The 23,096-nt window shown below is 39.8% G+C and overlaps 3 protein-coding genes across 3 annotated transcripts; 1 reads left to right on the top strand and 2 right to left on the bottom strand.

Annotated features, from left to right (window-relative positions):
- Positions 1 to 1,491: 1,491 nt before the first annotated feature.
- mok (MOK protein kinase) lies at positions 1,492 to 6,405 on the bottom strand. Its single transcript, XM_085343248.1, has 12 exons — positions 6,222 to 6,405; positions 4,424 to 4,538; positions 3,993 to 4,082; positions 3,852 to 3,922; positions 3,685 to 3,763; positions 3,552 to 3,600; positions 3,276 to 3,454; positions 2,945 to 3,046; positions 2,383 to 2,556; positions 2,075 to 2,234; positions 1,805 to 2,002; positions 1,492 to 1,569 (listed from the first exon to the last, which is right to left on the bottom strand). Exons 1-12 carry the CDS (start codon positions 6,403 to 6,405, stop codon positions 1,492 to 1,494), a joined length of 1,479 nt encoding a protein of 492 aa, XP_085199374.1.
- A 216-nt stretch (positions 6,406 to 6,621) lies between these two features.
- Positions 6,622 to 16,417, top strand: nemf (nuclear export mediator factor). The gene is made up of 32 exons (XM_085342502.1): positions 6,622 to 6,796; positions 6,908 to 6,976; positions 7,806 to 7,908; positions 8,198 to 8,323; positions 8,441 to 8,589; positions 8,708 to 8,775; positions 8,871 to 8,960; positions 9,049 to 9,122; positions 9,194 to 9,264; positions 9,358 to 9,433; positions 9,528 to 9,668; positions 9,779 to 9,987; positions 10,080 to 10,253; positions 10,332 to 10,395; positions 11,294 to 11,382; positions 11,468 to 11,571; positions 11,652 to 11,714; positions 11,828 to 11,940; positions 12,846 to 12,903; positions 12,990 to 13,048; positions 13,134 to 13,254; positions 13,337 to 13,580; positions 13,671 to 13,713; positions 13,801 to 13,850; positions 13,957 to 14,104; positions 14,283 to 14,360; positions 14,471 to 14,686; positions 14,914 to 14,949; positions 15,078 to 15,184; positions 15,261 to 15,304; positions 15,390 to 15,469; positions 15,879 to 16,417. Exons 1-32 carry the CDS (start codon positions 6,738 to 6,740, stop codon positions 15,954 to 15,956), a joined length of 3,204 nt encoding a protein of 1,067 aa, XP_085198628.1. The 5' UTR covers positions 6,622 to 6,737; the 3' UTR covers positions 15,957 to 16,417.
- On the bottom strand, positions 16,164 to 21,698 carry klhdc2 (kelch domain containing 2). Its single transcript, XM_085342503.1, has 14 exons — positions 21,637 to 21,698; positions 20,747 to 21,028; positions 20,573 to 20,652; positions 20,346 to 20,463; positions 20,093 to 20,205; positions 18,891 to 18,975; positions 18,617 to 18,700; positions 18,323 to 18,403; positions 18,113 to 18,171; positions 17,817 to 17,926; positions 17,655 to 17,727; positions 17,474 to 17,561; positions 17,336 to 17,388; positions 16,164 to 17,257 (listed from the first exon to the last, which is right to left on the bottom strand). Exons 2-14 carry the CDS (start codon positions 21,008 to 21,010, stop codon positions 17,134 to 17,136), a joined length of 1,332 nt encoding a protein of 443 aa, XP_085198629.1. The 5' UTR covers positions 21,011 to 21,028; positions 21,637 to 21,698; the 3' UTR covers positions 16,164 to 17,133.
- Positions 21,699 to 23,096: the final 1,398 nt, after the last annotated feature.

Here is a 23,096-nt window from a genome sequence, read left to right as displayed (position 1 = left end):
CTTCAGAACTGCTGTTTTTAATTTATTTTATTATTTTTCTCCAGATTGAAATTTTAACTAATGAAAGACGAAAAACAGACAAACACAACAAAGGAGGAGGCTTTTCCATTTGACAGTTATGCATTTTTAATGCACTGATAATAATGCCATAAGTGACCCCTGCATTAGATGGAAAGCTGATGGAGCTTAAATTACCCACTTTCTCATCAGTTTATTCTGTCAGCACGTCAGGAGTTTGTCGATAATATGCGAGCTTTGAGCAGTGGTTAATACAACATTATACAAATGGTGCTTGATGAGTTTTTCTTTTTACTCCAGTAATGTTTCACAATGATGTGCAGACTGAGTCACAGTCTGATTTAAAGAGCTCACAGCTCTGAGAGAAATGAAAAGCAACAGTCCCTCGAGCGAAGGGGTATGGAGGTACTGGCCAAGCTACATTTTTGCATCCAACAAACATTCAAATATCCTTTTTAAACCTAATCTGCAGTCAGTTTTTAAGCATAACTGTGCAAAATCTGTTTCCAACCACAACACTGATGCTGAGGACTGTTTTAAGTTCTTGTTCTTGACATTTGTACAGGAAGACTGGGCTTTTTAAAAAATTGTTTATTTCAAGGACTTCCATCACATCTCTAGAAATAAAAAAAAAAAAAAAATTAACACCACCTCTGAATGTTTTCACATTTATTACTTTTTACAACTTTGAATCCCAGCAGATTAATCAAAGCTACTGTGTGGAATGTCAAGATTTCCAGGTAAGGTAGTGCACTCTCCAACTGGACCTCTCCTATCTTACTGGGGGGGAATTCCCTGATCTCAGGTTTTCCTCAAAAATATTTATGTCAGCTTCTGGAAAAATATGAGTCAACAAAGTTAGTGGAGATTTGTTTGAAATGTCCCTTTGTCTTTAAAAAAAAAAAAAAACCCAGCTGTTGAAACTTCCAGAGTATTACAGTGAAGTCAAACTATAATTATATAGAGGCAGTCTCAGTCTCATTCAAGTAACGTTTTAAACTTCTAAAAGTGGTTTTTGTAAAAATAGCTGGGAGGTCAGAGCAGGGTAGCAAATTGAAGACATCTGTGTGCACTTTTCTTTTTTTGGGGGGGATGTTAAAATTGGCTTAATCATTTGATTCAAAGTTGTACAATAATAAAGCTCAAGCCCAAGTGGCTGCTTTTTGCAGGTGTCGTATTGCTTTACAAGAAGTTCCCACTGTACAGTGTGTTCAATTTTTAAGAGTAAAACTAAACCTCCATGCTCTTAATCCGCGGCATTAAAGAATATGCCGTTTATGAATTTCAGTTGTCAGTTTGCAGTTGAGATAACAGGTTTTATGGTCTTCTGTGACTCGCGTCTCAAGCACAGTTGTGATGTTTTACAGACGTGTCTTCTCAAGTTATCCATTTCAGTACAGGTCTAGCCAGTAGCTTTATTTTTTCTTTCTTTTTTTTTTTCTTCTTAATGTAATACTTCCTGTTTTTTGGCTCTCAGCAGCCTCCATGTTTTCTATCCAGAGGTGGCATATAGTAGGTCTTGAAAGCTGCATGGTGTGAGTCATCCCGGGGCTGTGAAGAGAGTAGATGCAGCCAAATGAAAGGCCATATCAAAAAGCATCATCAGGGCACTTGGTTAGTGGTATTAATTTGATTCTTCACATTTTTTTCTAGTGACCATTAATATGCCTTTTGTTTTTTTATTTTACTGCATTTGTGTAATGCTCTTGGTAGATGTTATTCCCAGAAGGTATAATGAAGAATTCAAAAATGTGAAAATCCTGGTGTCTGTCATACTGGTGTTTACCTTGGCCAACTGTGACTGGCACTTTTTGGATGTGATAGTTGGCAGTGTGCCTCTGTGAGTGACTGTAAATGCAGGCATAGTGGAGACTGGGAAGGAGATCTGCGGTCCCGGTACAACCACGTTGAGCTTGGGCAGCTCTGCTGGATAATGAGGGATGTTCCGTCGGATGAGGGTGTCTGCTACATGCTTCATGTTGTGCTGGAAATAGAGAAAGTATCAGATGTAATTTGGTGGATTTTATTGGAGCCAACTTTTAGAGCTTTAGCTTACACTCATTAAAGGTGTTTGTCTTGTGTGTCTCCCTCTCAGTTGTTTCCCAACTCGAGCTGGTCGACAGATATGGTCAACTGAGTTTTGTGTCACACAACTTCCGATTACATCCATAGTCCCAGAAACTCTGTGAAGACTCTCGGCCTTCTTATCTGCCATCCTAGGAGAAGAAACACAAGAGCATATTTATTTAAAACCCTTAAGCAATACACTCAAACTGTGACTTTGACACTAAGGAAGGCTATAATTTAACTTCTGGAAAATATTAGTTATCAGTTAAGATACATAAATACAATTAAGCACTTCACCTTATTTCCCTAAAGTATGTGTGCCTTAGGGCTGTTTCAGCAGCGATTCGTTCATCGGAGTCATAGGCAAGCATTTGATAGAGGAGAGACAGAGCTGGAGCTGGGCATCTGGGGACTAACCGTGAGATGCCAGTGCCTTTTTTTGGAGGGAAGTTGAAATGCATCGCTCTAGACCTGCACAGACATTACAACACCGGGACAAGCATAGCTGAGCACATTAAACTTCTGTACTGATTAGCTGATTTTGTTTTGTGTAATAACCTTAGCATATTTAATGAAGTCATGCAGAATTTTGTGATAATTGGAGTGGGTATAAATTTGTGTGTGTAATTTGGATGAAGTTTGTAACAGAGTTTAAATGTATTTTCAACCCTAGCTCCCACCCTAGTGTACTTGGAGTACTTCATTACATTTCTTAAAGTTGTAAAAAAAATAAGCTCAATCTAAAATATTTATACAGTTCAAGCATTAATGGAAGGACCTGTATTCACAATTTATTTGTGCCGCTTTCGGTCACATGTAATTACCATAATGAACTGTAATAAACATAATGACCACCTACTGCTTGAACTTTTGGAGCAGACTTTGATCTGGTGTTCCCAAAATATCATGAATCTTGGCAATCTGGTCCAACTCGTTGGTTCCAGGGAAGAGAGGATTCAAGCTGAAACACACAGGTATTATTGACACAGCAAAGCCATTCACACAGGTTTCATTTCACATTTGTTTATGCTGGGGGTGGGAAGACAGGAGGTCGAATTACACAGAAAGCTGAGAATGCAAAGAAGGGCAAAGGCAATGCTCTTGTACAAGGAATGAAGTTTAATTGAAATGCAATGTCCTCTAGCCAAACTTCAAGTATTACAGGTGAAATTCTGTGCTGCACAGGATACCTCATGATTTCAAAGAAGACACAACCGGCGCTCCAAATGTCCATCTTGAGGCTGTAATACCCGTCAGTGAGCAGGCACTCTGGGGCTCTGTACCAGCGTGTGGAGATGTACTCTGTGTGCGGGGGCTTCGAGTACACGCTCCGACACGAGCCAAAATCGCCAAGCTTCAAAATGTTTTGCTGCAAGTTGCACAAATATATGTTAAAAATGACACTGAAAATAAAAGTGCAACTATTACATTCTTGTAAGTCTGATTACTGCAATGATGCATCTCACCTTTATAAGAATGTTTTCTGGTTTTACATCTCTGTGAAAGATCCCACAGCTATAAAAGAGAACACAGCCTCAGGATACCCAAATAATGCCTTTATTTAATCATTTCATGTGAACTTGAGTGTTTCCTTTTTACCTGTGCATGTGTTCAAGCGACTTGCAGAGCTGGTACATGTAGTGCTTTACTGTATGTTCGGGCAGAGGTGTTTTTCTTCCTGCAAGGAATAAAAACTGTTTTGATCCTTAAACAGCTACAAAGTGAGCCTAAAAGTTAAAGTGACTCCCTGCCAGATTTAAACTTACCTTGTATATACTCATAGATATTCATTTCCATCAGCTCACAAATCAAAGATACCCTTCCAGTTTCCTTGTCACTGAAACATTTTGTTAAATTAACATGACGTACCATATCATATATTTAACTACGTGACAGGCAACACTTACAAAATCAGTTCATGTAGCTGGACAATATTTGCATGAGGGCTCAGTCTCTTCATTGCCTGGACTTCCCGCAGATTGTTGGCCTGCTCAAGACTTAACAACAGAGTAAACCATTAGCACATTTAATATGACAGAGGATGTACTTTTTTTTTTTTTCTTTTTTTTTTTTAGCTTTTATTGCGATAATACAGGAACTCTGGGAGGGAGTGCAGAGGAAGACACTCAGTAAATGGCCTTGGGGCGATACCCCTACATATATGGGTTGCTTTCTTAATTCAGTGAGCTACACCAGGCTTACCAGATTTAATGACCGTAATTGGTGCATTATTGTGAACAGAATACTCAACTGCTGACTTATGTATCAATTGCCCTTACAAAGCAGAGTATGGGGGAACTGCACATTACTAACTGACAGCTAGTTCCAGAGTACATACCTGTTTATTGTCTGCTTCATGGCTTTACATGCATAAAACTTCCCATCTTTTAAGCTCTGAGTTTTCAGGACCTCTGAAAATGTGCCTTCCCCAATTTTCTTGATTATTTTGTAGCCTGCAACAATTCATAAAAAAGACATATAAAAGGTTTTCAAAAAACAAGAATACATTATTTCTCATATTAATATTATGAATAATTTAAATTGTGTGTGTAATTGCACAGGAAAAAAACAAGTCTGCCTAATCTAGAGGGGAAGAACACGCCCCATTGGACAATAAAGCCCATGATAATTTTGGTGGGAGACAAGGAGCTGTCATTCTCTAATTTATAGCCCTCAACATCCAATTGAAGACATTTTGTCTTAAAACTGTGAGAAAACAATGAAGACTATTAATTTATCAAACATGTAAGTTGGTATAAAATCATTTTTTTTCATACATCCAACAGTCAAAAACCCAAAGATAGTCAGTGTGTTATGAATGCAGAGGTCAACCTATTACCCATATAGAAACTAGGGTCTTTCAGAATTTGTTACTTACAAATGTAGCTTTAATTTTAATGATTTTAACTAACTGGTAATAACTATTTTACTCCTTCTATCACTTCTCTCCACCCTGCCTGAACTCTCTTGGTCACCTCTTGGTCACTGCTCCTTGCTTTGGACGCTTGATCCCAACTCATCTACCTTCACTACCTCTACTCCTTGCATCCTCATCTTTTGTACCAACTCATTTTGTATAACAAAAGCTGTAACGTCTGTAGTATGGAAATGTCAAAAGTGGAAGTCTCGCCTTTTGTATCTGTCTTTTTCTAATTCACACACATAATAAATACACGAAAGAACCCACAAGAGCAAAATCACTTCGTGTCGTCTATAAAGGAGATTTACTTTTGTGTGACTGCAGCTTTGTCAATCTGTATAGCTAAATTCAAACCAGATAACATCATTTTTTAATGCTCTTTCTTGCTAAGAAAGCTGATTTTTAATGTCTTAACTATCCAAAATTAATAAGAAAAGTATTTTTTAATATATAGGCTGTCTATTTTTATTTTTTTATTTTAATTACTGACTACTGTTTATAGTCTCTCTCTCTGTCTCGCTGCATGTCTGGCAATAGAAATGGCAAATACGGGCGGGCGTGTAGGTCAACTCTAACGTTACCAATTATCGGTATAATGCTGATTTAATGTATGGGGAAAAACATATAACTAACAATAACATTTACTTAGTCAGTTACAGTTAAAACAGCTCATAGTTAGCAAATACATAAAAGACATTTGTAAAGAAACGTAATCGATGTGTAACCCAGACAGACCTGTCATCACTCCGCTCAGCTCCTAACTAGTTACTTACGATGCATTCCTTTGAGTTTTAGACACCACTTATGCGTCGACTATCCACAACATGCATATGTGGATGCTTCATTTCGCTCATAAGTTTAAAAAAAAATTAATATATATATATATATATATATATATATATATATATATATATATATTTTTTTTTAGCGTACTGTTGCGTCAAAAGGACATTGAAGTCGCATTGAGGGTGCTAGCCTAGCGCCGTTAGCGTGAATCCTGTTAGCTGACCGTCGCCCTGGTAACGGAGCACGCCTTCGCCCTCCACTTTGACCTGAAGGAGGAAACTGGAAACTCTAGCTGCTTCCCTCACATCAGTCCGAACATGGTTTGAATTAAAAGAAACAACAAAATATGGCCTGTCACGTATGAAAAGTGCCACTCGAGCTGAATTATTCGCAGCAGGCCCAGATATATAGCTGCAAATCGATTTCTTACCTTTTTTCAAGAGATGAATGGCAGCTGCTAGTTCGGATGCTTTTTCGTTAAGATGCGGGTTGTTATTCTGCATGTCCGCAATATTCCCCCTCTTAATCCAGTCGGTGTTAGGTGGTGATTTGTACTCATTTCGAAAGCTTGCCCTGTTTTTTACGTCAATGAGCCAGTTTGAGTAGTGCATCATTGTTGCACATTTATTGGTAAAATCTAGACCATTAGCTTAAAAGCATACAGAAACAAGTCCCGTTGGAGCAAAGCAGCCGCTTCACCTACATTCATATAACAAGAATAACGTTACCAGATAAGAGTCCTATTCACTCACGACCACTGTGCGCAAAAGGCGTGGACCTGATCATTTTTGTGCCTTACCAGTTTCCGTAAAACTGCCATATGTGCGCATGTTCAGGAATTACTTGCATGTTTTCTTTGCCGATTTTGCTGTAGAAATGTGAATATTTTCCCTATCACTTTGAACAGTTCTTTTTTGTTGTTGCTGTACCCTGAATTAAAATCACGATGAAAACACGATTTACTACTGTGGATATCAGGGCCGTTATTGCCGAGATCAATGCCAAGTAGGTGCTTGTTGTTAAGCTAAGCTAAAATTAACTCTCGTCTGACTGGCTGTCCACTGCATATTCACACACTTTTAGTTATTCATGAAGTTTTACCTCTTTCTTCCGCAGCTACATTGGCATGAGAGTCTATAATGTGTATGACATCGACAACAAGACGTATCTCATCCGTTTGCAAAAGTAAGAAAACTGTCCTCTGAAAGTTTTTCTCTTTTATAATGAATAAAGCTAGTAAATACAACAGAAACATCACAAAACTAGCTATGCAGCAGAATGACATTGTTAGGTTTTGCATTTCATTTATGCTAATGACAATTGATGCATTCATACACAAGTTGCCACATTTCAGTGAATGCATCGTCTTCGGAAATATGTTTCAAGTGTGTCCCAGTCAGTTGCTGTTCATCTGCTGTAGATAGTTTTTTTTAGACTTGTCAATTCTTCTTTTGTTCTTTTGACTAATAGTTCCTTAGTAATCACCTTGTTAGTGGAAAAACACAATTTTATGCCCGTCAAACTGTGATGTCTGTATTTTGCATAGCTTCAGCTACAGAAATGGGGACAGATGTGTGCTTTTGTGGCAGGTTGCTAGTAACAGAGTTAAAAATAGAATTTAAAATTGATTTTAGACACATCACTCATTTATCCTTTGAGTTATGTGTTGGCCTGTTAGATCAGTGTCAAGTGCCTAAAAAAACAACAACAAAAACCAACATTCTTGTGAAAATGGTCAGGTACAAGGACTGAACTGAAAATAAATAACAAGGCAACCAGTCTCCAAGGGAAACTTTGAAAGAGCCTTAGGTCAGTCAGTAAAGTCTGATATACTTGGAAAAGTATATAGAAATTAGGGACGGCGCAATACATTTGCACACTTATGATATTTTCCTTCCTACCAGAGCAGGAAATGGAAGTACTCAAGTAAAGTACTTTAAAATTAAACAGTAAATTTACTGAATTGTTTCCAGCACTTTGAATCAGTGAGAATAACAGAGTGTTGCATCGGCAGGCCTGACAGCAAAGCTGTTCTCCTGATCGAGTCTGGGACTCGTATTCATTCCACAGACTTTGAATGGCCCAAGAACATGATGCCTTCAGGATTTGCGATGAAAGTAAGACTATTTAAAAAACATAAAATAATATAATTGTGTTGATATTTTAGGATATTTATTGTGATGTAATGAGTTTATTGTCCCTTTGGCTTCACTGTGGATAAATAATTTAATTAGTATCCTTACTTGCACAAATTCAGTGACTGTATTGATTTGCCTGTCCCTAATAGATGGATCTGTACAGTAAATGTCATGTGGTTGTTGTGATTTATTTATATACTACATTTGTGTTTGTTTGTTTTTGGATCACTTGTTGTGATGAAACTGATGTTAAAGAGGTTTTTTTCAGTGTCGAAAACACCTGAAGACACGCCGACTGACTCAGATTAAGCAGCTTGGGATTGACCGGATTGTCGACATGCAGTTTGGCTCAGATGAAGCTGCCTACCACTTGATTATCGAACTATATGACAGGGTCAGAAAACATTTCAGATGCTTTTTACATTTCATGTTCATATTCAAAACCTGTTACTTACGTGCAACCGCATATCTGTTTATGCCTATTTGTCGGGGTGTTCATCTCCATTTTCAGGGTAACATCATCCTTGCAGATCATGAGTACACCATCCTGAATCTGCTGCGGTTTCGGACAGCAGAGGCAGAAGACGTTAAGATTGCTGTGAGAGAGCGCTACCCTGTGGAAAGCGCCAGACCCCCCGAACCTCTCATCAGTTTGGAGCGGCAAGGACCTCTTTACTAGTTTCTGGATAAACTGAACATGGTTCAAAATTTAGTTAAAAAAAACAAAACAAAACTCAGAACCTTATATCAGTGATTTATTGTTGTTTTTTTTATTTAGGCTGACTGAAATCCTTAGCAAAGCACCAAATGGGGAGCAAGTGAAAAGGGTCCTGAATCCTCACCTTCGTAAGTATCCAGGCAAAAGATACACAAGTTTAATCTTTTGTTTCAACATGTAGAAAGACTATGAATCTTTTTTTCCTTTCCTAACGCATCCACAGCATACGGAGCCACTCTGATAGAGCACAGTTTGATAGAAGCAGGACTGTCGGGCTCTATCAAAATTGACAGTCAAGTTGATTCTGCCCAAGGTATAGTAGGGCAGTTAGACTATTTTATTTCTCTTATATTTTTCTATAAATCTCCAACTAAATTTGGTCTCCCTGCTTTTTTCTTCAGTTGCTCCTAAAATCCTGGAGGCTCTGCAGATTGCAGAAACTTACATGGAAAAAACTGAGAACTTCAGTGGCAAAGTAAGCAGTTTTTAGATTAAGATTCTGTAGTTGTCTGATTGAATTCACTAACTCTTCTTTATTATAACAAGGGTTACATCATTCAAAAGACTGAGAAGAAACCAAGTTTAACTCCTGGCAAACCCAGTGAAGAGCTTCTCACGTATGACTCTGCTTTTACATCAAGGTGTACCTTTTTTCATCTGGTTGTGAAGTAAAGGATTGTTTAGCTCATGTGTATGATGTCTACTTGCAGATACGATGAATTCCATCCATTCCTTTTTGCCCAGCATGCAAAAAGCCCCTATTTGGAGTTTGATACCTTTGACAAGGTACATGTTAGCGCAGCTACATACCTGGGGGATCATAATTAAGTTATTTTTTCAAGAAAAATAAAGACTAATCCACCACAATAATCTGACACAGGTGGTAGATGAGTTTTTTTCCAAGATGGAGAGTCAAAAAATTGACTTGAAGGCCTTGCAGCAGGAGAAACAGGCTCTGAAAAAGCTGGAAAATGTTAAGAAGGACCATGAGCAGAGGTTGGAGGCCCTGCACCAAGCACAGGTTAGCAGCAAAGGCTTTACATAATAATTCTTGCTTGTACGCACAAGGAGATGTTGAGGACAATAACCACTCAGCTGATCGTGACTGAAATCTCGTTCTGTGTGCTGCAGGAGGTGGACAGAATAAAGGGTGAACTAGTGGAGATGAACCTGCCTGTGGTGGAGAGGGCGCTGCAGGTGGTGCGCAGCGCACTGGCCAATCAGGTGGACTGGACTGAGATCGGTGTTCTTGTCAAAGAAGCACAAGCTGCTGGAGACCCCGTGGCCTGTGCCATCAAAGAGCTCAAGCTGCAGACCAACCACATCACCATGCTTTTAAAGTGAGATCACCCCAAAAAGCAATGAACTTAAATGTCGTAATTTTTATGTGAAGTCAGATTGATATACGCGTGTTGTGTTGTGTCACATCCAGGAATCCATATATTTCTGAGGAGGATCAGGAAGAGGAAGAAAAGAAAGAAATTGTGGAAACGAAAGGGAAGAAAAACAAAAATAAAGACAAAGGACAGAACAAGAAGCTGCAGAGGAACAAACCCATGTTGGTGGATGTGGATCTTGGGCTGTCTGCTTATGCCAATGCCAAAAAGTAGGTTGATGTGTGATGTGCACACAATAATGCATTCTGTGGGGAAAGTTGATAGACTTTATTATTGTGTTTTTTTAGGTACTACGACTCCAAACGCAGCGCTGAAAAAAAGGAACAGAAAACCATTGAAGCAGCAGATAAAGTAAGAAAACTGTCTTTTCATTTTTCCATATGCCATGATGTGACTGTACGATCAGCAGGAAGCAAGATCCAGATCTGTTCTTCTAAGGAACGTTGTTTTCTTATGCATTAAAAAACTCTCCTGTGGAACAAACTCCCAGTTTTTTTATGCGGGGGAGCCAAGACACTTTCTCTATTTTTAAGATTAGACTTAAAACGTTCCTGTTTTAGTAAAGCTTATAGTTAGGGCTGGATCAGGTTACCCTGAACCATCAACTAAGCTTTGTCCACACTGGAAGCGACCACTGACTGTACAAAGCGCATGATACCACTGGTGATGGGAGGTAGGTGTGAGATACATTTTTATCTCTTCTGAGACGGGGTGACTGAAGCGACCACCACTAAATAAAATGCTACCATTGCCTGGCATATGACCTGGAACTAATTGCAGTGGAGAAATGAATGTACTCAAGCCGACTAGCCGTCACCTTCAGCTCTTCTTCACTCATCTCTTTTTGCTTCCCACGTGTTTGTACACCACTGCTGTATTTAATCATAAGTTATCACTAAACTCTGGGGCTCTCTCTCACAGTTTCTCTCTTGTCCTTTTTCTGTTTGCTCTTTTTATTTTCCCCCCATACCCCCAACCAGTCACGGCAGATGGCTGCTCTTCCCTGTACCTTGTTATGTTGGCGGTTTCTTCCTGTTAAAAGGGAGTTTTTCCTTCCCACTGTGAACAGTGCTTGCTCACAAGGGGTCAACTGATTGTATGAGTTTCTTTCTACTACTGCCAGGTCTTCACGCTACAATAAAATGCCTTGAGGCTACATCTGTTGTGAAATAACAGAATAACATACTTTATACTCTTATACTTAAATTTAGATTTTACTGATAATTTTTCTAACTTAATGTCACTAAAGGCCATGAAATCAGCTGAGAAAAAAACACAGCAGACCCTGAAAGAAGTCCAGACAGTGACCACCATTCAGAAGGCCAGGAAAGTCTACTGGTAAGACATGGATGTGTATGTGTGGGAACTTTATAATGTGCTTGATCTGTTGAGTCTGCTTTAACTGTCTGTTCCCGTTTGGCAGGTTTGAAAAGTTCTTGTGGTTCATCAGCTCCGAGAACTATCTCGTCATCGCAGGAAGGGACCAGCAGCAGAACGAGATGATCGTTAAACGGTACCTCCGGGCTGGTAAGGAAGCTTCTACACACTTCTCTTGGAAAATAAATACCGTCAAAATCTGGTTTATCACTTGTTCTATACTTTCTCAGGTGACATCTATGTTCATGCTGACCTCCATGGAGCAACTAGTTGTGTCATCAAAAACCCCTCAGGTAAACTTAAAATGCAGCTTTCAATGCATTTCCCCCCACTAAACTAGTTTAGGTTTCTCTGAGTTAAACTAGTTTCTCCTTACACCCTCCACTTGCTCATCGTCTTGCTCCAGGGAATCCCATCCCTCCCCGTACTCTGACAGAAGCTGGCACCATGGCTGTGTGCTACAGTGCTGCTTGGGATGCCAAGATTGTCACCAGTGCTTGGTGGGTTCATCATCATCAGGTGAGTCTAGAAAACTCTTCATGTTTTTTATGTATGTATTATCATTGAGGAGAGTGATACGATTCATCCCAATGAATCATGACGTTATCATTTTGGAATATACAGGCGCTATCAGAGAAGGAAAAACTTGGTGATTCAGTGCATTTAGATAGTCAGCTGGCCTCATTGGTGAATCTAGACCTGACCAACTGAAACAGCCTCAGATCATAACATTTTCCCACAAGCTTCTGTGGTAGGCACTGGGCACGATGAGTGGATCACCTCATCCGCCTTGCTTCTTACCTCGACGCACCCATCACTTCAGGACAGGTCTTATCAGACCACATGACCTTTTCCTCATTGCTCCAGAGTCCAATCTTTATGTTCCCTAGCACTCTGAAGACTCCTTTCCCTATTAGCCACACTGATAAGTGGTTTTCCTACTTTAATTCTTTAGTCTCCAGTTGTCTTTGCATTGTCCGCATGGAAATGTTCTTACTTTCACTATTAATCAAAGCTGTGAGCTCTTCTGATTTGATATGCGATCACTGATTACAATCCCTCTTCCTAAGAGATGGTTAACCACTAATCTCTCCAGGTTATTGTAGTTTCTGTAGTTTCCTTACTTGTTTCCTTTGCTTGAAGCAGGCCAATAATTACGTCTTTTGATATATTTTGATATGACTTTGGACATGGCTGTTTAAGAAATGAGAAGCTACTCACAGATATGTTAGTTTTAAAGCAGCCATCCTGTTAGCAGTCAAAGACTGCAGTAATTAAATCAGGGATACACTCACAAAATTGCTCCATACTAAAGTCTAAACACTCTCTGGGACCTTTGAACTTACAGGCATGTGGTGTTTTTTATAGTATAATTGTTTATTAATAAATTGATAAGTGGTATTATGTGTTTTGTTCTCCCCCAGGTGTCTAAAACCGCTCCCACTGGCGAGTACTTGACAACTGGAAGCTTCATGATCAGAGGTATCAAAGAGCAGAATTCGAATGCACGAAAGACCGACTACAAAGAGATACGATGGGACTCATTTTTGTAATTTTTTTTCCCTTAGGAAAGAAAAATTTTCTGCCACCTTCTTACTTAATTATGGGCTTTGGGTTCCTCTTCAAGGTGAGTACCATCACTAGCTGTGAGTGTATTTTCAAGCCTTTATCATTTTTAAAGAATTCGCTAATGTTTCTTCTGCTTTTTACAGGTGGATGATCAGAGTGTGTTTCGGCACCAAGGGGAGAGGAAGGTGAGAACCATAGAGGAAGACATGGAGGAGGCCACATCCAGAACTGCCGAGCTATTAGATGAGGGAGAGGAGCTCATAGGTAGGAAGAAGCCATCAATGATGTAATTTCTGTCTATATCTATCTATATGCATTTGTTGAGCCATTTCTGCTGCCTTTCTAGGGGATGACAGCAGTAATGAAGATCAGGGTGAAGAAAGAGCAGACGATGGAGAGACCAAGGAGGTGGAGGTGAAAAAGGAGGATGACACAGAGGAGGAGGATGATGGCGCGAGTGGAGAAGTAGACTCTGCAGCAGATACAGGAGCGAAGGTGTCAGAGCAGAGTGACAGTGGTATGGAAGAAGAGAGTGAAGAATTCAGCTTTCCAGATACGACCATCACCCTCTCTCATTTACAACCCAGCAGGTAGTACCACTAACCAAGCAAAAGAAAAGCCAAACAGATGTATATTTGCAGAATTAAAAGTACTTTAATAACATTTCTCCTTATTTCTAGGAGCTCCCAGAATTCCGGCTTCAAAAAAGAAACAACTGCTCAGGCAAATATTACCATCTTTGGACATTTAAGTTTTTTCCATCTCATTTAAAGTACAATAAATAGCAATTTTTTATTCATTGACTTTCAGGATGACGTAGATTCACAGGGGAAAAAACACATGACTGCCAAGCAGAGAAGGTGAGCGTATAACCCAAATGAAAATCCTGTTTTATATTACAAGCGGATGATGACAGCATGAGCAGAGAAAGATGACCGGTTGCTGTGTTTTTGCCTCCTCCCTTAGAGAAGAGAAGAAGAAGAAGCAGCAGCAGAAACAGGAGGGCTGTGAGACTGAGGAGAAGCCTGACAAGTCATCCGGTGGACCGGTGGGGGATCAGGGGTCCAAAAGTGGCAGTGGACCCTCTCAGCAGCCGTTAAAGAGAGGTCAAAAGGTGAGACGGACGGATGAAGTTGGCATTTTTTGTGCTGTGCAAGCATCAGAGGTCTTAAAACCTTTTAGTATTTTTTTTTAATTGAGAGCTGAAGTTTTACTAAATGAGAAGATTATAAGATTACATTTAGTTTAAAAAATGGGCTAAAGGTACCAGCCACACTCTTCTGTCATTACAGAACAAACTGAAGAAGATCAAAGAAAAGTATAAAGATCAGGATGAAGAGGACAGAGAGCTGATGATGCAGCTGCTTGGGGTGAGAATGAATAGAAAAACCCTTACATGCAGCTGGCACTAGTACTTGCAGCGCACGTGGTTCTCGATGGTGTCGCAGTAAATAACATTTCCGCTGCTTTGCTTCCTTAGTCAGCTGGTTCCACGAAGGAGGAGAAAGATAAAGGGAAGAAAGGAAAGAAAGGGAAGGGGAAAGAGGAGCCCGTCAGGAAACCGGCCGCTCAAAAACAACATCAGAAAGCTCGTAATGTGGAGACTGCTGGGAAGAAAGCAGAGCAGGGTGCAGGGGAGGAGGAGGAGAAGAGGCAGCCCGGAGAGGAGGGAGGTGCTGCAGAACAGGAGGATAAGGTAATGAAAGGATTCAGTATGTGTATGTATAATAATGTTTACAAAGTTATCTGCATAAAAAAATAATCAAAGTCTGCCTCCTTAGAAGAAACATATAAAGAAATTAAGAGTAGCTCAAGACTTTTACACAATACTGTATTTAGAACAAACCTATCTGTGGCTGTTTGGTGACTCATGGCCACAGACCGGTACCTGGAAAGGTTCAACAAAGCTTTCTTCTCTTTCAGGAAGATGAGGTGGACCAGGACAATCCTGGAGCAGAGGTAAGTTTGCAGTATAAATATTTAAATATGGATTATTAATCCTAAAAAAGAAATCTGTATGCCCTTTAAAAATACTACTAAAAAGAATAGCTTGATTTTAAAGGATTTCTTTTTGTCTGTTACTTTAGGAAGCAGAGAATCTGCTCACCTCTCTAACAGGCCAGCCGCATCCGGAGGATGTGATGCTGTTTGCAGTGCCAGTCTGCGCTCCGTACACTGCTCTTTCCAACTACAAGTGAGTGGTATCAGCTTTTCCTTGTATTAGTCAAATTGAAGAGACCAAAGCCTAACTGCTTGCTTGTCTTCTGCAGACACAAAGTGAAACTGACACCAGGTTCTCAGAAAAAAGGCAAAGGTAATTCGGAAAGCTTTTGACTGACATTACTGTAAAGATAGTTTCTTTCAAGCTGATGGTAAATTCTTGTTCGTGCTCCTACCAGCTGCACGCACTGCAGTGTTCAGCTTCATGAAAGCCAAAGAGGTGTCACCAAGAGAAAAAGACCTGTTCCGCAGCGTCAAGGTACAAAAAACCTTCTTGCCTTTAAAGAGTGCTTTCTGTTAATTTGTGTTGCTAAATTTACATAGTTAGTATCCATTAGAAAATAACTACAATCCAGTCATTTATCAAGGAATGCTACACAAAATAAGAAGCATTTTAATAAAGTCGCCTCACTTGTAGCCATTTCATGAGATTAAAATGAATGAACTTCAGCACAGTCATCTCACCTGTTGCTGAATCTTTATTGGATTACGTTTAGGGTCAAACAGATGTTTCAGGGTTTTTTTTTAACTTCACATTTTCCACCCAACAAACTGTAAAAATAGAATAATCTTATCGAAAACTGTTTGAAACTGTTACGGCATGGAAGCACAGTTTTCCCTTGTGTTACAATTCAAACTGTCCCTTTTCTCACGACGCTCTGCCGCAGGATTCTGACCTATCCAGAAACATGCCAGGAAAAGTCAAGGTGTCTGCTCCAAACCTGCTGGCTGCCAAGAAAAAATGAAGGATAGAAGACACGAGCCGGAGAGACTTTTGAAATTTACAGCATTTCTTCAGCACGGAACTGCACCTCAGTCCGGTTCACTGAGACTCTGCCGACTTCACCTATATTTCAGACATGGGTGGTTATTTTCTCAGAATTCTTGAGATTGTATTTGGTGAACCACAACATGTAACAAAGCTGAATATGTCATGTGTTTATTTTCTGAGTACAAATTATGCATTGCAGTAATAATATGCCTTTTTAATCCCACACTTAAAAACAAACAAACAAACTAAATCAATCAAGGGAATTTTGTGCAAACCAGGCAATTCCAAACAAAGCCGCAGCCCCAATAAACTTGCAGTGAGTTATTGATTAAATTAAGTTCGTATGCTACAGTAGCCACTTTCAACAATTTATTTTCTCCAATTTCAGGCTTTAAAAACCTCTTTGAACGTACAGAATCTCACACACACACACACACACACACACACACACACACACACACACACACACACACACACACACATAAATAATCATATATACACATAAAAACTTAAAGTTAGCATTTCTGTGCCTTAAAGTAGATAGTCATGTGTAGCATCAAGCACGAGTTTTAGGTCTGTGAGAACTTCGGAAAATCATTCAACATCAATAAACACTGTATTCAAGATATTCTCAAAAATTATAGTAATAATTACAGCAAACTTATTTTTAATTTGTTGTTTGATACAGAATCACTGTCTTAATGAATTTAAGTTTTGTTTTTAGTTCACGTTTGTCGTCATAAGACTCATCTAATCTGGACAGAAAACGACGCCATCATTTAAGCTTTTCATAACTACTGTCGAAACGACTCATCAAAATTAAGATGGGCAAAGAATGTTTAGAGAGGAAAAAAAAAAAAAAGCTAATCCCAAATGTAGTGAGAGGTTTCTCCTCTGTGCTATCGCATCACCACCACCACTCAACAATGATGGTTGTCCCGGCAACATCTATAAAGGTGATTAACAGTTTTGAGGATGGCCTGTGAACCATCATGCGTCAGGCGGGACCCATTTCTAACAAATCCGAAGCCGTTCAGCATTCCTTGGAGAGGTTTTTATGTATGAAAGTATCCACTGACATGAAAAGGACTACCTGCTTTCAGAAAGCATGTATCCCTTCCACGCATACATATTGTCCTCTAATTGTCCTCTTAAGAGCCCAGTGTGTTGACACGTGCCATTCTCTGTTTGAGGCTGTGCAGGAGGTGTTTAGGCAAACAGTCCCAGTAGCTAGACAAACGCTCCCTGTGCTGAAGGATGGTCTCCATGCAGAACCTGGAAATTGGAGAGTTAGATGAACACGACGTGATGGCAAAATAAATTGAAATGGATTTCAAATCTGTATGCACTCACCGAACTAATGATTTGGGCTGAACATTGAAAACCAGCAGGTCATTGCTGTGTGCCTGTGAAGTGGAGGAAAAAATCTAATTCACCAAGTGAAAATTTGCATTAACTGCAGGTTAAATTGAGATATGATGACCATCTTACAGCTCTGTGCTGCGACAGCAGGTTGTTGGCACACCCTCCGAACGCAAACACTTCGCCATCTGGACCAGCGCACGCTGTGTGCCACAGCCTAAAAATCACAAAGTCAAACATTGTCCACATTTTAGCTCAGGAAAAACTGCCAGCGCACTGCCAGCTGTTCACAGTAACGTGAGATGGTCACCTGGGGCTCTCTGTGTGACTGTGTTTGAAAGGCTTCCATTCATTTTTGCTCACACTGTACAGCCAAGCATCACCTAAAAGACAGAAAAATAATCTCTTTGAGATCAGGTATTATTTTAGGACCTCTGATTATTTGCTCCTTGAGGTCGAGTGTCTGACTCACTCAACGTCTCCCTGTCTGTGGTGAAACCTCCAAATAGCAAGATGTGGTCTGGTGACACAGGAGTGAAGGAGTGCCAGGAACGGCCCACTGGACCCTGCTGGGGAACGCTCCTAGAACAAGGCAGAGTGGGTCACAGGGGAATAATCGGATCAGATAGTCTTGCAATTCGAAACGTGATATAAAAAAAAAAGATTCAATTCAAAACCTTTGCTATGATCCGTATAATATGTATAATCTGATTAATAAAAACCTTTATAGTGTGGATTACATACCACAGCACATTAAGAAGCACTTACATTTCATGCCACTCCCACGTGTCCAGGTCAAGATAGTACAGGTCATTTAATCTGTAGTTCTGTGAACAAAACAAAAGTACATTTGTTTATTTTGAAAACATCTTCATCTTTAAATGAGTGCACACACTTATGCACATAATTTAGGAGTGGAAAAAAAAAAGAAGAAAAGTGATGCTTTGATTTGAAATTTCACGTTTTGCCCATGCTTACCTTGTATCGGCCACCAAACACATAGCCTCTGTTGCCAACTGTTGCGCAGGCATGAGCTGCTCTGGGTGAAGGGGTGTCCCCCTGCATCAGGCCAAACCAAGACAAATTGAAAATACTGTTTAAAGATCACTAAGATCTCTCTTTTTTTTTTTTTTTTTTTTAATTAGAAGAAAAAGGGAGAGGCTGTTTGATTACAGAGGATGTTTCCAAGTTTTACTGCAGGGCAATGTGACACACGCATTTGTGTGTATGCATAAAATCGAATGTGCTGAAGTTGTAAGGAAGTGTTTTTACCGTGGTAATTGGCTGACTCCACGTTGACGTCTCCAGATCCAGGATATGGATGTGGTTGTTCCAGCCTCGCCCAGGGCTGTCCCACTGTAGCGGTGAAAACAAAGAGGACAAGGCAGAGGGATACATTTAGATATTAAGCCGTAATTATTCAAGAAGCTCCAGCTATCAAAAGTACATTTAATTAGCAAAAACAGCATCTAATGGATTTCAAAACAATTTTATAATAGTTTTGTTTAAATGCATCATTTGTCATAAGATTTTTGTTTTTACAGACCACAAGAGAAGAGGATTCATCATATTCAAAAGTCCCTCGATGAGCGCCCTGTGCAGCGTAGCCATAGCCCCCAAAGTAGATAATTCTGCAATCATTCAGACAAATTACTTACATATTTAAAATCTTACAGAAATGATCTCTCTTATGCATTTCTCATTGTGTTGTGATCAGAAATGACCACAGATTTATCATGAGCATGAACTCTGGACTTTTAATGATTTCTTTGGACTGTTTTTCCAGCGTGGAAGGATTGTACATGTGTCTTTAATGACTTAAAAAACAAACAAATCTCTAATCCACACAGTGTCAAAAGCATACATACAAGCTCAAACATATATATAAACTCACTTAAATCTTTTAATAAGTGGCTCTGAAGGCAAAGGCCTCATTAGTGATCGTGATTGACTACAACGGGTAGTTTCTATGTGCAGCATTGAAAAGGATTTGCCTGACAGCAGTCATTGGATTGACCAATACTCAGAACAATGTGAAACTTCAAGAAGATATAAGAAGGAAAATTTTAGATTCACACACATTCAGATGTGTCACCACTTTGTCCAGTGTCTAGAGGAAGAACCAAACTGTCACCTTCAGATAAGAGGAAATTGGTTAGGATGTTTACGAACAACCCAGGAACCACCAAGGCTCAAGCCTGCCATGAACTGGAAACTGCTGGAGTGCTAGTGTCACCAACCACAATGAAGCAAGTATTGATGACTAGAAACAGCATCTAGTCAAAGGAGAGTTTATCAAATTTTAAGCGGGGGTGTATGTATGTATTTGACCCTGTTTGGATTAGAGGAAATCCAAAATAAATTCAAACTTGTGCACTCAGTCATTAATGATGTCTGCCGTACAATCATTCCATCCTGGAAAAAGAAATCATTAAAAGCCAAAAATTACCACAACATTCATTTCTACAATTAGAGTATGTAAACTATACAGTAATAAAACTTCTAAAACAACGACCATCATTGTGTCAAAATTAATGCCATTTTACTTTCAAGTAAACTCAAGATCAATCTATTGTTTTTACTCTTTTTATAGGAAAAAAACCCATTTCACAGTTAATCTAAAAACATGTTTGTCAAAAGAAATGAAGGATTGGTGAAACTGAGCCTTATTTTCTCAAGCACAATGAGTAACTACATTAAAAAAAACCTCCAAAACAAACATACAAACAAAAACCCTTATCCTGTTACCGGTTTTTCTGAACCCAGCAGCCCAGCTTGTCCTTGGATGATGGCGGAAGTCCTTTAAGATCCCTCATTTCCTCCCACACAAGGCTGGGAGTTCTCAAGGGCAAGCGGTAAATCTATACGAGCAAAGACGTTTTGTAAAGACTGTCCGCTCGCACAGCTGGCTGATATGTTTTTAAGGTAATGTGATGCAAGCACCTATTTAAAAACACCAGAAGCAGATAGGAAATTTAGTCTAACCCTAGTCACACCCTACCTTGTTTGTGTTTCCCCGGGCGTGATGTCCCCCGAAAAGGTAGAGAACTCCATCAACACACACCCCACAGCTGCCTGACATCGATGTGTGGAGGCTACCTCCAGCTATATGCTTTGTCCTGTAAATAGAAAAAAATAAATATATATATATATATATATGTTTATATTCATTTTTGTACACAATTACAAAGTAGAGGTATGATTGGCTTGCAAGCCAGATGCCCTCACCAGACTCCTGACTCCATGTTGTAGGTCCAGATCTCGTTTCTCGGCAGATACAAGTCGAAGAATCCATGGTTTTCAGCATTCTTGTTCAGGAGGATGAACACAGTGAAATTTAGACAATTATGGAGACGGCAGAAAGATACAGAAACATAATGGCAATGCAGTTTAGGAGCATACCTTGTATCCACCCCACACATACATGATGTTTCTGTCAACCACTGCTATATGACCACTGCGCTCAGCTGGGGCGTCCTGCTCAACTGCTTCAGCGTCTAATAACTGCTCATCGTCCACTTCCTCATCTTCCTCGTCCTCATCCATATCTTCATGTAATATCCAACCAACTAATCTGTTATCTTCATCTCTATCCGAGTCGTTGTCATCCTCTCCGTTGGGCAGATCTCCCCTGTCTTCTTCCATCTCTGCCCTTCCCTCTGCCATGCCAGCCTCTTTTGTTTCCTATCAAAGCAAGACGTAAGGTACTGAGAAATCGACTAGGTTATTGCCAATAGGATTATTCTATTAACGCATTAATCCCGGGCCAAAAATAATCTTTAAAACAAGCAAAAACAAACAATCAAGGAAATGACCCACATTTTAAACAGTGGAGGTGAGCAAAATTAGCCATAAAAATAGAACATGCTCTCTCTGTGTCAAGTAGAGATTTGCTTGTTTCTAGGTCAAAGTCACATCATCATTTACCATGGCAGCGGATTGTATCATGTTAGCAAGTAGCACGACAAATGCTGACCTACTTTTCTACCTTAACTATTTAGGCTACTAGCCCAACGCTGGCATTTAAGCATACCTCTAATATTACATGGAAGACTTACAGTGAATAACAGCTTAACAAAATGCTGTTAATTCATATATTTGTCTAAAATTCTCTTCATTGCTTTGCTGTAATTCGTGCTAGCAAGCACCAAACAGTTATTTCCCTCTGCAGAAGAAAAACACACCGAAAACTGTGCGCTAAATATCGCTCAGATATATCTACCTCGTTTGTCTAAACTAACCAGAATTCAAATATCCTACACAAAATCTAGCCAGTCCTGTCATCGCTTTACCTTATCAGATACTAGGGTTCCTTGCAAATTTCAGGAGCAATGCGCCATTTATGTAAGGTCATCACAATCTTCTGGGGGGCACGACCGGAAATGACAGACTTTTTAAATCCACCATCTTTATAAGGTCGGAATTAACGGGCTAGGCCGTCCTGCGTTGTATAAAGGTTTTATTATTTATATTATTATTGTTATAATTACTACTACTACTACAAAGTCACTACTGCTACAGGACAACTCTCATATAAGAAACAGGTACACACAATTAGGTCAAAATCAAATGGAGACGTTTTTCTTTTCAAAATAAAAGTCTCCACATTTAATTGTTTTCATTAATAGTAGGGTGGAAAAGTACCCCCAAAATTTAAGACTCCCAAACGCAGAACAAAGCGCAACAACGCTTTTCGTTTCGTTAAAGTTTCATATGAAATGGATGTTATATAAAGATAAAATTATAAAAATAAATAAATAAATTGCCAAGCTGAATGGGAGAGGCTACAGCAGAACTCAAAGCTCTGACTGTGCTGAATCCAACAGCATATACAGTGGGGCAAAAAAGTATTTAGTCAGCCACCGATTGTGCAAGTTCCCCCACTTAAAATGATGACAGAGGTCAGTAATTTGCACCAGAGGTACACTTCAACTGTGAGAGACAGAATGTGGAAAAAAAAATTCGTGAATTCACATGGTAGGATTTGTAAAGAATTTATTCGTAAATCAGGGTGGAAAATAAGTATTTGGTCACCTCAAACATGGAAAATCTCTGGCCCTCACAGACCTGTAACGTCTTCTGTAAGAAGCTTTTCTGTCCCCCACTCGTTACTTGTATGAATGGCACCTGTTTGAACTCATCATCTGTATAAAAGACACCTGTCCACAGCCTCAAACAGTCAGACTCCAAACGCCGCCATGGCCAAGACCAAAGAGCTTTCGAAGGACACCAGGAAAAGTATTGTAGACCTGCACCAGACTGGGAAGAGTGAATCTACAATAGGCAAGCAGCTTGGTGTGAAAAAATCAACTGTGGGAGCAATCATCAGAAAATGGAAGACATACAAGACCACTGATAATCTCCCTCGATCTGGGGCTCCACGCAAGATCTCATCCCGTGGGGTCAAAATGATCATGAGAACGGTGAGCAAAGATCCCAGAACCACACGGGGGGACCTGGTGAATGACCTGCAGAGAGCTGGGACCAAAGTAACAAAGGTCACCATCAGTAACACACTACAACGGCAGGGAATCAAATCCCGCAGTGCCAGACGTGTTCCGCTGCTGAAGCCAGTGCATGTCCAGGCCCGTCTGAAGTTTGCCAGAGAGCACGTGGATGATACAGCAGAGGATTGGGAGAATGTCATGTGGTCAGATGAAACCAAAGTAGAACTTTTTGGTATAAACTCAACTTGTCGTGTTTGGAGGAAGAAGAATACTGAGTTGCATCCCAAGAACACCATACCTACTGT

This window comes from Diplotaxodon limnothrissa, linkage group LG19 (genome assembly GCF_057381915.1).
Source record: "Diplotaxodon limnothrissa isolate DT_005_m linkage group LG19, D_limnothrissa_male_GT1.1, whole genome shotgun sequence".
NCBI lineage: Eukaryota > Metazoa > Chordata > Actinopteri > Cichliformes > Cichlidae > Diplotaxodon > Diplotaxodon limnothrissa.
Note: the sequence above shows the minus strand (reverse complement) of the source record. Positions and strands in the feature narration are given on the sequence as shown.